At 44.6% G+C, this 15,295-nt stretch overlaps 1 protein-coding gene across 2 annotated transcripts; it reads right to left on the bottom strand.

The window, feature by feature from the left end:
* Window positions 1–332: 332 nt before the first annotated feature.
* On the bottom strand, window positions 333–10,744 carry LDHB (lactate dehydrogenase B). 2 transcript variants are annotated; one of them, XM_084205685.1, is made up of 8 exons: window positions 10,583–10,744; window positions 9,226–9,357; window positions 6,291–6,408; window positions 5,636–5,809; window positions 3,686–3,859; window positions 2,316–2,433; window positions 1,366–1,489; window positions 333–682 (listed from the first exon to the last, which is right to left on the bottom strand). In XM_084205685.1, exons 2-8 carry the CDS (start codon window positions 9,349–9,351, stop codon window positions 515–517), a joined length of 1,002 nt encoding a protein of 333 aa, XP_084061811.1. In that variant the 5' UTR covers window positions 9,352–9,357; window positions 10,583–10,744; the 3' UTR covers window positions 333–514. The 2 variants fall into 2 exon arrangements, with proteins under 2 accessions (XP_084061811.1, XP_084061812.1); XM_084205686.1 differs by lacking the exon at window positions 10,583–10,744 and adding an exon at window positions 10,088–10,244.
* Between the last annotated feature and the right edge of the window lie 4,551 nt (window positions 10,745–15,295).

Here is a 15,295-nt window from a genome sequence, read left to right as displayed (position 1 = left end):
CATACAGAACCTTATTGCTGGCATATTTTTGGCTCGTGGCACAGAGCCAAATGCTCATTCCATTTCCTTTACTCATCAGTAAAACTATGAAGTTCTCTACCAGAAACAGGTCTGGGAATGAACTCCACTTACTCAGCACCTGGACTGAGGAAAGCCTCACAGCAAGGTGGTGCTGGTGAAATCCCACCAATTCACTCTTAATACTTTGTTTCCAACCTTTTAGAAGGACACATCAAGTCTACACTTCCATGCAGTCCGTGGCAAACACTAAAGGAAAATGCCAGAGTAAGGCATATAATTTACATTCTGAAAGAGTCACTAAGGCAACCAAAGACGCCTGAAAATTGCTTTATTTGTTTGCAAGGTTTGTGCGTTACAGCAAGCATAAACTTAGCTACCATGGACAAAAGTCTGGAAGAACATTTCATGTTGACCATTGAGATACACAGTGAGTAGAACCCCCACGTGCAAACAACATGCTGGTTTTCTATTGCTGGAACCCAACATTCAGGAGTTACAGATCCTTGATATCCTTCTGGACGTCCCACAGTGTGTCTGCGCTCTTCCTCAGCTGGCTCACCTCATCGTCCTTCAGCTTTTGGTTGATGACGCTCGTCAGGCCAGAGGCACTTAGGACAGAAGGAAGGCTCAGGAAGACTTCATTCTGAATGCCATACATGCCCTGTCGCAAACAGAAGAGATCAGACACAGGCCTGTCACCACAGATCTGTGGCTGGTTTATGTTGCAGAGCTCAAAAACCATCATTTTACAACCTGCAGAAAAATTTCAGCCACGATGAATTCAAGAAAATAAATAGTATAGAACTGTTTCAGACCAAATGCCTGGCAATACCAAACAGCTGATGGCAGAAACCCCACCTTCAAACCTCTCTCTCACTTTAGTTCTATACAGCAAGGAGCTGAAAAGATTCAGACACAGGATTAGGACAGGCCAACAGAGGGAGCTGAGAGCCCTTGCTGCAGCAGAGGTTGTGGACTCTGGTGCAGACCACATGCAGCAGATTACACCAGCTATAAAAGGACAGTGTCTCCTGGAATCACAGCTGGGCCTCCAAGAAGTCTTCCACTTTTACACTGAAAACTTCCTTTCAAGGAATCATATGCTACACATGGCAAAGTTTCACACAAAGGTAGTTCTGCACAGAGAATTCCTTTTCAGCTCCATACTTGTGATAAGAGTAGGCTAAGAGGCCAGCCTAGACGAAACAGCAATAGTAAGCTGCCATTTTAATTCAAAGTAGTATTTTACAAAGCTTCCTTCATTCAGCACCTTGCCAATAGAGGCTATTTAGCTTGTCTGGAACAAAAAAGAGCCAGAGTGTCCAATCAGCCGCCAATTCTTACCTTTACCAGAGTAGCAACTGAATGAACCCGGTACAGGTTCTTCAGGATGGTCTCACAGAGGTCAGCCACACTAAAGCCAATAGCCCAGTTTGTGTATCCCTTTAGTTTGATCACCTCGTAGGCACTGAGGAAACATTGAAATACAACTTCATGAAGATGCCTTCAAGCAAGTCACTGCAAATTACAAGTCTTCAAACCAGTGAATGTTAGCCATTTTAAAATTTTCAAACTCCTGAAACACACTGTACATTTTGGAATTAAAATGCCCAAGTTATGTGTTTCAACATTAGAGGATAAAGTATAAAATCTACATTATCCCCTATGCATAATAAAGAATCCTGTTGTTCTCATAGGATTAGCTGAAAACAAAATTAGCTCCCATCTAGGAAGAGATCCTAGTGTTAAGTAGAAAATGACACCTACACCTGACAAACTGCTTCAGCCAGGGGCACAATGGAATAGGCAAACATTTAGAGTCAAAGCACCACTACATCCTGAGGTTTTTGCCAACATCTGCACACACTTTAGCCCAGTGAGTGTATACTCATTTCACAAAAGACTTAGCAACATGTAGTCAGCTGTACACAAACTCTCCTGCATCCATGAACAGCATTTTCCAAGTCCAACACTCTGCTCACATAAACATGCCACCTTTTTTTGGGCTTCTGCCCTTTGAACAAAGTTACCCACTGAAGAAGCTCCATGTGGGAAAACAAGCACTCACAGCTCAAGTGCTCCAGCACTTGAGTGGGTTTGTTATGCAATAACCTGTCTCCCTGCAGGGTAACAAATTTTACCAGCTGAAATCCTGCATTTCTGTGTTTAAAAAAGCAGTCACACTCACTTAAGCAACCCTCTACCTAAGAGGGCGTGAAAGCTGCACCAGAAGAGAGAGTGCAGATAAACTGTTGTCAGCATGGCATCCATCCACATTATCCCTCAGATCATACCTTGCAACCACTTGCTTGTGGATCTCCTTCCAGTTCTCAGGATCTTTGTCAGTTCCCATGGCAGGGTTCAGCTCCTGCAGGCTAACCCCTGCCACATTGACTCCACTCCAAACGGCCACTGCAATAGAGGCAGGACATCAGTGCCAACAGCACTTAGCAACTTCCCCTCTACCTTTCCTAGCCAAAATAATTGGAAACAAAGGAGGAGCAGCCAGAATCACAGCAATGGTTGAGGCAGGTTTTACGTTTTTATTTAGCTACAGTTAGAACTCTGGGAGTCAAACATGAGACTGTTTTAGTACTGGCACTTGAACAAGTCACTTGTAACAATGTGACAGCAGTCAGAGCCTGGAAATTTCTCTAGTCAGAAACATCAAATTCTAGTAAAAAGGCATATTTTAGCTACCTGGCTTTTTAGAACTGATTTTACTGAAAACTGCAGCATTTGCAGTTTTACTAATCAGTATTAGGATTAGCCTTCAAGAAGTCTATTCTTATTTACACAACTAAGAGGGCAGCAACATACAAACTTAAGACTATCAAGACAGGAATTTGCACCTCTCCCTGCATCCTGGAAGCTCAGAGGCAGGTTAAGTCTCTGCTTCTGGGAAGTAAGGAGGAATGTGGAGTTACTTCAAAGCAAAAGCAGCTGTGACAATGACACAGGATAAGCTCTGCACGTGCTCAGCCAAACTCTGCTTTCATTGGTATAGAGCTGGCTACAATAACTGCTGCTGTTGATCAGACACTGCACTTTGATCAAATGCAATGGGACAATGAAGAGGTGGCTCCCTTACAAATACACAGCATGAAAATATAAAGTAGTAACAATGTACATAAATGTTCTGCTGCAGCATTTCAGACTTGGAATACATTAACTGAATTAGGACAGATAAATTTCTTTGATTTCACATTTTAAAACTATCTTTGCTTTAAGCATCAAGGAAAAAAGTCACAAAATAAGGTAAGGGATAATTCTGTTAACCTGGATATGAACTGCTAGAATAACAAGCTCTGCTATTGACCTAGCAAGTGCTGATACTGCTTTCAGAGGAGAACTGTGCCAAAGGCTATAAAATGGTACTCCAAAAACTGAGGATAAAGAAGCAAGCTGGAGCCTTCACAACACAGCCTCACAAAACTGGCCTTTTCAGTCCAGGCTTTAATTGTACAGCCACAATCCCATTTATTAAATATGTGTAGGTAGAGTTCCTATATTTCTCTCAACTCTAATCTTCATAAAAATACAGCAAAGTACCAGGTACTTGAACTAAGCTGCAGCTGTTCCTTCAGAATCCTGTAACAAACTTCTGGCCTCACGCTCTGCTATGGTATGGCTCATTCCCAGGGAGATCAGAACTGCTCCTTACCACTGGAATCACCATGCTCTCCCAAGATCCAGCCATGGCAGCTGCTTGGATGGATCCCAAGTCTCTCGGACATCAGATAACGGAATCTGGCCGTGTCCAGATTGCAGCCGCTTCCAATCACACGGTTTTTTGGCAGCCCACTCAGCTTCCATGTGATATAGGTTAATATATCCACTGAAAGGAAAAGCATGCAGGGCAAATGAAACTCCACTCATACCAAGAATGCTCAAAAAATTTCCTTACTGAGCATAGCAGGGCAATCAGGAGGACTCAAAACACAGCTGTGCTCATTGATCAAGGAAGTTTGGATCTGTTTGAAGAATTAAAATGGATGCAGTGCTTGAAATTTTAAACAGTAGTTCAATCGGTCCTAAGAAAAGTTGAGGAAGGTCTTTAGAGACTAGATTCCTACCAGCTGAAGTTGGACACACTTTTTTTTGGTCACAGTTAAAGCCCTAGGGCATTCAGAACTGGGACTGATCTCATGTGGCTAAAACATTCCAGCAATTTCCTGAATAATGCTCCCTTCCAGTTCACCATCACAACAACAGGTTAAACAATTTACAACCAAAAGTCGGAGATTTACATACTCTCTGTAGCTGGTAATTCCTTCAGTTTCATTTCTTGATTTGTGCACTAAGCACTTTCTATATCTACCACCTCTGCAGCATGAAAAGCCAGATGAGCAACGTGCTTTAGCTGCATGTGTTTCTAAAAATATCGTTTTAGGAAAAAACCCAAAGCTAGGTAGGGCAGACAGAAGGATGTGAGCAGAGAGCACTACTTCACAGCTCAAAGCAACAGCAAAACCAGGCTGCAGGAATTGACTCCAACTCTGAGGAGCCAGGCAGTTTTCAGGAGGGAACACGTGTGTACACAGATCTGAAATGCATCATTTGCTCTGCTCAGGCACCAAAGCACAGTTCACACTTCACAAGTGGCATGTTCCCTACAGCCTCAGCTGGGGCAGGGAAGGGCATCAAGGTTACACCCCCAAAGTTTCTTCTCATGGGCTCACAATGACCTTCACTATATAAGACTAGTGGACAAAACCCCACACACTGAGAAAACAAAGGATTATAAAAATAATTCTGGAAAAGCAACATGCAATTCTCTTCCTGCAGCTGCTCTGCTGGAGAGAAGTCGACAGGCTGAATTCAGTTTTGCTAGAACAAGAACAGCCTGATCTTTATCTCAGTTTGGTTTTCAGGTAAGTGCTTAGAACTGCTGCAAGTCACTGTATCTGCTCAGAATACTGGCTGACTGTACACGAGATACTCAACCCCCAACAGAGCACGCAATGGTTCCACTCTGCCAGGTTTTCTTTAAAAGCAGTGTCACTTCATCACCACAATTCTTCAGTAGTGGTTTCAGATGTTGAATTAAGCTAAGACAACCCTACAGGGACACCCTACAAAGCACATCAGAATATTTACAGTCACCTTTAGACATCCAAATATCCAAGCTGTCTCAGTGCAATGAGATACTTGCAAGTGAACACACAAATATGCATAATTAACTCTCTTCTGTTTTAACTGAACTTTGGAATACAGTTAGCCCTTGTTTCATCATAAGCTTCAGCATGCAAATTTGTTTTTCTGAAAACATAGCCACGACTATAGGGCAAGCTCTTCATGCTGAAAAATAGCCCTATCCTATCCAGACACAAAAGCTATCCATTAGAGATAAAAAATTTAAACTTCTTACTGCTTAAGCCAAAGTATGTAAGAACTTAAGTATTTATCACAAGCATTTTTCTAAAATGGGCACCATGGCAAGTTCTGAATAAAGAGAGCATCAGAAAGTACAGAATACTTGTCTGTACTCTCAGATGTCCACAAAAAGTTATTAAGTTTCAACAATTTGTATTTGAAGAGATTTTCTGAAAACTAACTCGTGTTTTATCTTGTCACACCAAATCTCTAAGTGATTAGGAGAAGACTGCATTACCTGGGTTGGAAACCACCAGGATGATGCAGTTGGGGCTGTACTTGACGACCTGAGGAACGATGTTTTTGAAGACATTCACATTCCTCTGCACCAGGTTGAGCCGACTCTCTCCCTCCTGCTGACGGACTCCTGCAGTCAGCACCACGATCTTGGAGTTGGCAGTGACAGCATAGTCTAACCAGAGCACAGGGGAGCAGATACAGAGTGTGTTTAAAATAATTCCACTAATTCCAGTAGCATTGTGTTAATACAGGAATTAGAGGGAGCTTCTGCACTGGGCATTGCATTCAAACCCAAAACATCAGTTTGAAAGTCAGCAACATCTCCTAACATTGACCTGATATATCAATACCTGTGTGTTGAGAGTTCATTTAGCCATTCTGACTCTCATTTCCACTATGAAAATAATACTATTTCTTCTACATTCAGTTTCACTAAAATCAATTTTACTAAACAAGCCTCAAATTAAGAGATGTAAGAGAGCCCCGCTTAAGAGCCACTCCCATTATGGTGTTCGTCTCAACTCACCCCAACTCACACACTTCACCTTTTTGAATGCTAAATCCTAAGAGTTCTTTAGGACTGCACACCTAATTCTCCACTATTAAGCAAAGTCACAAAATATCAGTGTCAAATCAAAGAAACTGAGGTGCACCTTTGTCAGCCACGATCTTGTGAGTGTGAAGGAACACACTCCCATGCTGCAGGTCCATCATTTCTCCTTTTAGTCTGTCTTCCATAACATCAACCAGAGCAAGCTCATCACAAAGACCCTAAAAACAACAAAATTTGGAGTCAATGAAGCAGTTCACATGCAAGTTAACCCAGAGCAGAGCTAAATTACATTTTAAAGTAACACGTTTCACCCATCTGAAAGCATCTCTTCTACAAATAAACCAGCACTATCTTGGTGTTCTGATGCATCTCACTAAGTCAGAGGCTACTATAGCACAGATTCACAAAACCCACTCAGACTTTCCAAAAAAGGTATAATTTGTGAAGAGTTTGAGTGCACAGCCAATCCTTTGCTAGGAAAGCACTTCTTAATTTAGTTATTACCTTTGGAAAAAAGTTGCATCTTTCGGAGTTGTGGCAAACCCTCTAAATCTAACCAGCAAACAGGCTTGTTTTAAAAATTTAAATATCTGAAAGAACACACCGTCTAATTATCAAAGAAGTATTCTCTTTCAACATGCCATCAGTCAATTCATTTCACAAAAATATACAATGGGAACAGACTTCCTCAACACTGAAATTGAGAGAAAAAGGATTCTTTAGCTATTTTTCTCTGCAGAAGCTACTGTGCGATATTTACGTTGCACAACAGATTTAGCTCCCATTTCTAAATCAGGTTGGTAACATCAATGACTTGTCTCTAACTGACCAGGGACTAAATAACCAGCATGGAAGTCTTAGAGTCATGCAAATTTATACATTTAATACCACACCAACAAACTGAAATCAGTATTAGAGCCAAGCCTTTTGCACAAGTCAGACCCACATCATATTGGTCAGCAGTGGCTGAACATGAGCCAGCCCAGCTGGCAAAAGGCCAAAGGCATTCCAGCTGTATTCCAGCAGAGTGGCCAGCAGGACTCAAGCAGTGACTGTCCCCCTTGGGCTTGGCACTGGTGAGGCCACACCTCAAATCCTGTGTTCCCTCACTACAAACATATTGAGGGGCTGGAGCGTGTCCAGAGAAGGGAATGGAGCTGGGGAAGGGGCTGGAGCAGCAGGAGGGGCTGAGGGAGCTGGGGGGGCTCAGCCTGGAGAAAAGGAGGCTCAGGGGGAACCTTCTGGCTCTGCACAACTCCCTGACAGGAGGGGACAGCCAGGTGGGGTTGGGCTCTGCTCCCAGGGAACAGGGACAGGATACACACTGTGCCAGGAGAGGTTTTGATTAGATAGGAGGAAAAAATTAATCACCAGAAGGGTGGTCAGGCTGCCCAGAGAAGCTGTTGGGTCACAATCCTTTGATGTGTTGATAAAAGATGTGGCACTTGGGGACATGCTGGACTTGGCAGTTCTGGGTTAATGGTTGGGCTCAATGATCATAAGAGATCTTTTCTAGTTCAAATGATTCTATTACATTATTAAAATTCAGTTACAAGAACCAGATGGTTTTATTATGAAAACATTTTATACTGCAGCTTATAGTTGTGAGAGAGTAAAAGCAGAAGCCTGACTGAAGTAAACTCCATGTCATTATCCATGCTTGAAGAATTTAAAACCAGTTCTTATTCTGGGTCTGGTGCATACTGTTCATTAACAGTAAAATTTTGTGCTTAGATATCTGACAACACAGTTTGATCCTGCTTAGAGAAGTACATTAAATGAATGCTGAATTGTGGTTCAATTTGTGGTAACATACCTGGCTCCCTCACAGGTTACATCAAAAAAACCTGATTTCAGACCATGAGAGGCAACCATGTGCTTAAAAATATAAAAACCCACAAGGAACTATCAGTGTTTTTCCATTAAATTTCTTCTTTACTTTTTTGCTTTAAAAACTATTTGCCCCTTTCACATCAGTTTCGCACTTAGTTTCACTATGGCCTGTTCCTTCTGTCAGTTTTTTTTTGTTCACAGGGTTCATGAATATCAGCAAGTGAAAGGCCTTACTTTTTTTTTTTTTCCCATATAATTAAACATGCATTAAAACATGCATCCTCAGGGTAATATACTGGAGGGCCATCTACAAACAAATTACAGCTGGTTTATTCATACAAGCAAGATTTTTCATCCAACTGTGAGTACCTGATTTAAGATCTGCCCCTGCAGGGTGCAGTGCATATCTGTTGGTGCCTTCTTTTAAAAACAATAAAAGTCTGCAGTTTCTATCTGTCTTTTAAAATTTAATGAATTCATAATGTTCTCTAAAAACAAAGTGAAAAGCGCAAGACATCCTTGTTGATTAATAAGCCTTTACTTTGCTCAAAGACTGCACCATGAGATTTGACAAACAAATCCCACAAACCAGTAGCAGGAAAAGTCAAAATAACCTCCAAATTCAGCCCTCTGTTTTTGATTATTTAAAAACTAGCTAACACCTCTCTGGAGAAAAATAAAGTTATATAAACAAGCAAAAAGAGCTTAAGAGAAATCAAGAAGCTGCTGAATGGGATAGCAGTATTTTCAGCTAGTAGGGCACATATTCTTTAAAAGAATAAAAAGCAAACACTCTTGATTGCTATCCTATATTTCACCCAGATTTTTGCTCTGTCCCCATTCTTTGCCCTGCAGAGTTCCCTCACCAAGCAAATTCCAGCTCTATTGTGGAAGAATAAAAAATTAAGAAGAGAATGAGAAGTTTGGCAGGGGCTGCGGAGTCATTCCTACCTACGTTTTCCCAGCAGCCTGGAAAATCATTCTGCCTAATGAGACATTTACTGCTAAGCACCGAGAGAAAGGTGAGAGAACAAGGAGAGGCTGAATGTGGAGGTCAGGCTTGTAGGTCACTGCTCGCTTACCCGAGCTGCTAATGATTCATTCCTGTGCCAACCTCCCAAATGTCCCACCTTTTGCTAAGACAGGCAGTGCAGAGCACGACAGCACGGGGGCTTGGGGAGCACGCTGTCCTTGAGCCGTACCTTTCCAAGGACGCTGATAGCAGCAGCCATCCCAACCTGGCCAACCCCTACAACAGTGATCTTGTTGTTGGGGAGCTTGGCTCCCTCCGCAATGGGGCTGATCAGCTGGTCCTTGATAGTGGCCATAGTGTTCTGTGAGGAGAGACGGAAAGATGTGGATCAGAGCAGGGCGGAGGGAGCTGAAGGCACGTTCTGAATAGAGGAGTCACCTGCCACAGCCGGGCACGCTGCCCTTGCTCGCAGGGCTCCTTCCCAGCCACGAGTCCCCACACACCACCCACACACCCTCCGCGGCCACGGGGCTCTAGGTGCCGGCGCTCCCTGTGCCCAGCCAGGGGCTGGCAGCACACCCCGCTAACGCCGCTCCCAGAGCCGCCCGCCGAAGGGGAAATTCCATCAGCGCTGCCGGGCCCTGGGCATTCACCTCTCGGCACACCGGGGCCCCGGGACGGGACTCCACGAGCCAGCAGGGCCGCAGGAGCAGGCGGGACTTTCCCGGCTCCTCGCCACGGGCCCCCGCGGCTCCCCGAGGCCCACGGCCGCGCCAGGGCGGTCAGGGGCCGCGGCGGCACCGGGGCACCCTGAGCACAGCCGGGAACCGGCCCGGAGCCACCGCCCGGCTCCGGTCACCCCAAACCCAAACCCAAACCTTCGGGAACCATAGCTCGGCTCCGGCCATCCCAGACCCCAACCTGAACCCTCGGGAGCCCGGCCCGGCTCCGGCCATCCCAGGCATCACCCTGGCCACGCAGGGATGCTCGGCCGAACCCCGGCGGGATCAAGCCGCCTGGGGGAGAAGTGAAGGGCCGGATGGGCGGTCACCCAGTCCCCCTGTCCCGGAGCGGGGTCACCCCGTACGCACCGGGCAGCGAGAGCGGCGCGGAAGCGGCGAGGGGAGCGCGGGACGTGGAGCTCAGGCGGGGAGCGCTCCGCAACGGAAGGGGAGCGGGGGCGCCTGGGGAGCGCGGGGCTCGGGCAATGACCGCTCCGCAACGGAAGGGGCGGGCCCGGCGGCGCGGCTGGGGGGAGGCGGCGGCCGCGCTCAATCCCCGCCAAGGACGGAGCCTCAAGGATGCCGCTGCTCCGCCCCGGTCCCGCAGTGGCGCAGGGCCGGCGCTGCTGGCCCGTCCCTGGAGCTGTGTCCGTCCCTGGAGCTGTGTCCCTGGGACACCGCTGGGTGCGCGGCCGGGAGCAGCGATGCTGGTGGGGCCGGGGGTGGCCGTGCGACACTGGGCACTGGTGGCCTCGGCAGCTTCATTCTCACAGGGAACAACGGGGCTGTTGTTCCCTGGTGTCACAGAGCCACAGGCTTGGCCAGAATCGCTTCAATCGATATGGCAAAAATAAAGCATTTTACCTTTCGGGGAGAACTTGCTCAGGTTGGGGTATCTCCTCAGTCAGGGGTATCTGATTTTTGCGCTCGCAGGTTTCTGCCCTGGGCCTGACTCCGGTTGGATTTTTGGTGGTTGGACGAATCCCTCCTGGAGGCACGGAGCGATGCCTCGGCAGGAATAAGGGATGTAACCCGAGGCAGGCCAACAAAGAATGTAACCTGAGCCGCAGCCACCGCCACCGCGCCTCCTCCCTCTCCCTCGGTCTGGGCCAGACCCTCCCCACTCACTCTGCGGTATCCCAGTAGGGCATCCCTTAAAGATGGTAACAAGCGTGAATGTAGTTCAATGCCTTGTTAAAGTAGTAAGCAAATCCGACACTGTAAGTAGCAATGATGATATTTTCCTTTTCCTCAGACACACAGAACACACAAACTGAAAATCTGGGTGTACGATCGGCCGCTGCTGCTGAGCAGAGAAGGAAGGGATTTCTTGGAATTCCTCCAGGACCAAAGCAAGCAAAATACAGGATAGGATAACAGCAAACAGAGTTTGTTTCATCTAGTGCTGTAATTTTACATCTTCCTAGCTGTAAAGGAAGAAAGTAGAGGCACAACACTCAATGGTATGCAATTAGTTCCAGCAGGGAAGAAACCAGAAAGCTTTAGGTTCCCCATCACACTTGATTTAGTCTCTCTCACAAGAGGGAAAACAGAGCAGTGGATTCCAAAGTCCTCCCAAATAAGTCACTGGGTTAAATGGGACTAGGCAGAGAGCCTAGCTCTGCCTGCCCATGACTGTGGCTGCCTATTTTTTTATTCTCTTGTTGCGGCTAGTTTGAAGTTGTATCGATTTTTTTTTCTTTTTTTTTTCCTTTTGCCAGATATTTTGCCAGGTTTAGTAATAACTGGATTAATTCCCCATGGCTCACCAAGCAGCCAAACAAACGATGGTGTGAGCATGGTGGTGAGCAAAGGATGAAACCTGCTTTTCTGGGCACTAGATCAGTACACATCCATGCTGGCTTTAAATCACTGTCTAACCGTGGGCTACTTTGCTTCTACACATTTTTTTGACTTTGCATACGGTCCCCTGCAGGGAAAGAAATGGGTTAAGCCATCCACATGACACTTCAGGTAGCAGCTTGCTGTAAGAAAATCAATTCAAGACTTTGAAATTATGCCTGCAATGGGAGCTGGAGGTGCATAATAATTACACAATGAAATGTAAGGGTCAGAAAATCTGTCTTCTGTAATCACAACAGGAACATGCACAGCTGAAATTTAAGGAAATAGGGAGGAAGGGAGATAAAAAGATTCTGGAGATATTAGGGAAGGACCAGAAGAAGGTTTTTTAGTTCCTGAACCATAACCAAGGATCCTTGTCCTGCCAGTGCCTGTTGTGAGGAATGTTCACCACTTCATTGTGTCTTCTTTGGACAGGATCCTTCTCTCTCCTTATGAAAATCAGGAAAAAATGATTTTTTTCAAAAATCATTTATCACAGTAGCATTTGGAATTAGAGAGGGAAATGCCACATTCCTATTTGCAAGATATTAAAGCTTTAAAAGGCAGACTTAGTCTGTTTACCACAGGTTACAACAGCTCTTCTTTAGATCAGGCTTCATTGTGCATGCAGTGCTAAAAGCACAGGGTATTTAATCCCCTACCTGAAGTCTTTTCAATCTCAATAGACAAGGTAGGAGCAAGACAGTGGGTAGAAGAAAGAAGCTTATTCCCTTTTCCTGCTCTTAATTATTTACTTACTTATTGTTCCAGATGATGGAGGATTGAGGCACAGAGAGGTGAAAAGATCTCCCCAAGGTCACATGGAAAGTCTCCTGGTGACAGGTCACAGTTTCAAAGTTCAGCTCCAGTTTGGCAACATTGGCATTTTTGATGCACTGCAGTTCTCCAGAAAAACAAACCCTAATGTTAGGGGACACAGTGTAAATAAATTTGCCTGGTAACCTTCATACAATTACAACATATATTTTGTGCATACATTTTAATCACTTCAACTTTTGGGTTGTATGCAAAGGGTGTCATTAGATAAATCTGAGATACTTCCTTACTTCCATCTGCCCCATCATCTTCCCAAAATGAAAGTAGATAGCATTTCCCTACTGGTTTGGGGTTTTTTTCCCCCAAAACTACCCTTAAACCTGATTAAACAAAAGAAAGATCTCAGTTGAAAAACTCTATTCAGGGGACTGTTTCACACAGCAGGATGCTGATGTTCTGAAGGCCATGGTCTGATGATGGCTGTAGCCCTAAGTCATGAAGAGTTTAACCTAGGAAGGGAAGGAACCCCTTACACCACAGGATGGGATGTAAGGCTGATGGCAATGTAACGATTTTCTCACTGTGTTAGACCTGGTGGATCTGGTCCTTGCCCTACAGGATGGATGTGTTCTAAGTATTATTGCACGCGGATGCAATGGAAGGAAAAGCATTAGATGTTCAGCTTTGCAAATACAGAGAACTGATTTAATCTGCTGGAAATTGTTAAGTGCTGTCACACGCAATGCTGGCAGATGCTGAATTAAAATTCTGGTCCACCTATCTGTGCTTCTTCACCTGGATTTGCCATTTGGAGGAAAAATACATCACACAACAAAGAAAAATTATCTTGGAGTGGCAGCTTTGCAAGCTTCTTTGTACCTGGTTTTGTTTGAAGAATGGTTCCTTATTTTTGGCAGTGAGCCAACTTTCTGTTTAATTTTTGTTTAAAGATTAGACAGTGCAAACAGATAACACACTCATAATAAGTTAAGTGCTTTATAATGGAGTTAGTTAAAAAAAAAAAACCAAACAAACACATCATGAGCTTGGGGGCTATAGTGCAAAAGGACTGAAATGTGATTAGCTTGTTTAATGAATATTTTTGATGCCAGAGGAAACAAATGGTGATAAGTTTTACAATTAGGTAAGTAATAGCACTCAGTTTGTAAGAACTAAATTGTGTGGATTTAATGAGCTCTGGCTCAATAAAAAGTTCAGGAGAAACTACAGCTGCTAAATAAAGTGACAAGACAGAAATGGGGCAAACAGTGCATATGCAAGCAAAAATATATGAAACTGAAATTACAGACAGACAATGATTTTTTTTATCAATAGATGAATTTCCATACAATAAGGATGGGGATTTTTTTCCCCCTGAACTGGTTAACTGTTCAGAAAAATTAGTGGTCCTAAGATTTTTATGTATGGATTTTGTGGTTTTATTTGTATGTCTGAAGGACTGAATAGTCTTGTCAGACTAACACCTCTCCAGACACAGATGAAAGGTCGTGTTCATACTGGAGAGTTGTTAATATCAGTGCAATCACCCCCTGTAATCGCACACAGAGTGTAGCATATCTGGTATGTAACACTTCAATTGATCTTTGTACAAAGATTTTTGTAGTAGTCCTGTACAGCACTAGTGTAATAGCAGTGAGGCAATAAGTAAGAATTGCCTCCTGTAATACAAGAATACATCGTGTTACAGTAGATTTTACAGTAGTGCTTCACACAGAAACAAATCTTGTGCCTTTAATGACTTCTGAAGTAGTTCCACAGCTGTAGGCCTTGCTACCTCTTTAGGAGCTGGTTCCAGGTTTGCTTGTATGTGTGTTGTACTGGGAGAAGGAACTCCAAGTTATGTTATTTGAACCCCCATGTCTGGATATTGCTTTCAACGAATTTTGCTGGAGGACAGATTCACCACTCCCACTCCCATCTAGACTTTTATTACATCCTACAATTTACCTTGTTTAAAGTAATTCTGGAGACAGACTGAATACATTTTTGCCCGTTACACAGAAACCTCTGTGGTTTACATAAACCTCTCCAGAGCAGTCACAGCCTTGCAGCCGCTGCCTTTGAAGCAGATTGCTGATGTTAAGGGTCAAGGCCTGTTTGGGAAGCATCCAGTGATATCTGAGGAACCTTTGCCTTATTGCACTCTGGACCCTTAGCACTGCCATTCACAGAGCACAAGCTCTGTGGAAAAAGCTGTGGACACAGCTGAGCTTCCAGAAAGCATTATTTAACATTTTCCACTAATGAGGGAGGTTTGTCTCCATTGGTGCATCTGAGTCCTGTATCTAGGGACAAGCTTTGCACTGTACACAGAAGGGACTCAGAGTGGCAGGGATTTCTTGGTGGAATTTGGCAGAATTCCTTTAATCAGGTGGTGTGAGGGAACATCCTACCCTTGATGGTGTTGGATTCCTGGGGAGGGGGAAGAGAACTGTTGGCAAACACAGTGTCAATCTCCATGCGAATGCTGGGAGGCTCCTGGAGTGTCCTCAGTCACAGCTTGTTTCACCTGACCCTGCAAATCTGTTCCTCTGGTTAGAGGGACTTAAAGGGGGGAAATCATTGCTGGCAGTGGGGACAGGTGCAAGTTCCTTGTGAAGTGATGAGAGTTATGTTTTTCAGCAGTGGTCCTGGAAGGGATGGCACAAAAGGTGAGGGAATCTATCTGTGGACACATTTTGAATCTCCTCCTTCAAACTATAAAACCAATCAAGCTTCCACTTTGGTTTATAATGCTATAGGCAAAGCCTACTGAGACAGAAACTTTAGGACGACTGCAACAAATATCTTTGATTTGGATCAAGTGCCCACTTAAAATTTCTCTCCACAAAGAGAGCAGCCAAGGGTGATGTTTCCCAGCAGAGCTGAGTCCAAAGCTGAGCTCTGTGGGATCAGGCAAGCCTCAAAGGGCTGCCCTCCACCCCTGCTTATCCC

The sequence above is a fragment of the Fringilla coelebs genome (genome assembly GCF_963513975.1).
Source record: "Fringilla coelebs genome assembly, chromosome: 5".
Taxonomy (NCBI): Eukaryota; Metazoa; Chordata; class Aves; order Passeriformes; family Fringillidae; genus Fringilla; species Fringilla coelebs.
This window is presented reverse-complemented; position numbering and strand designations above follow the sequence as displayed.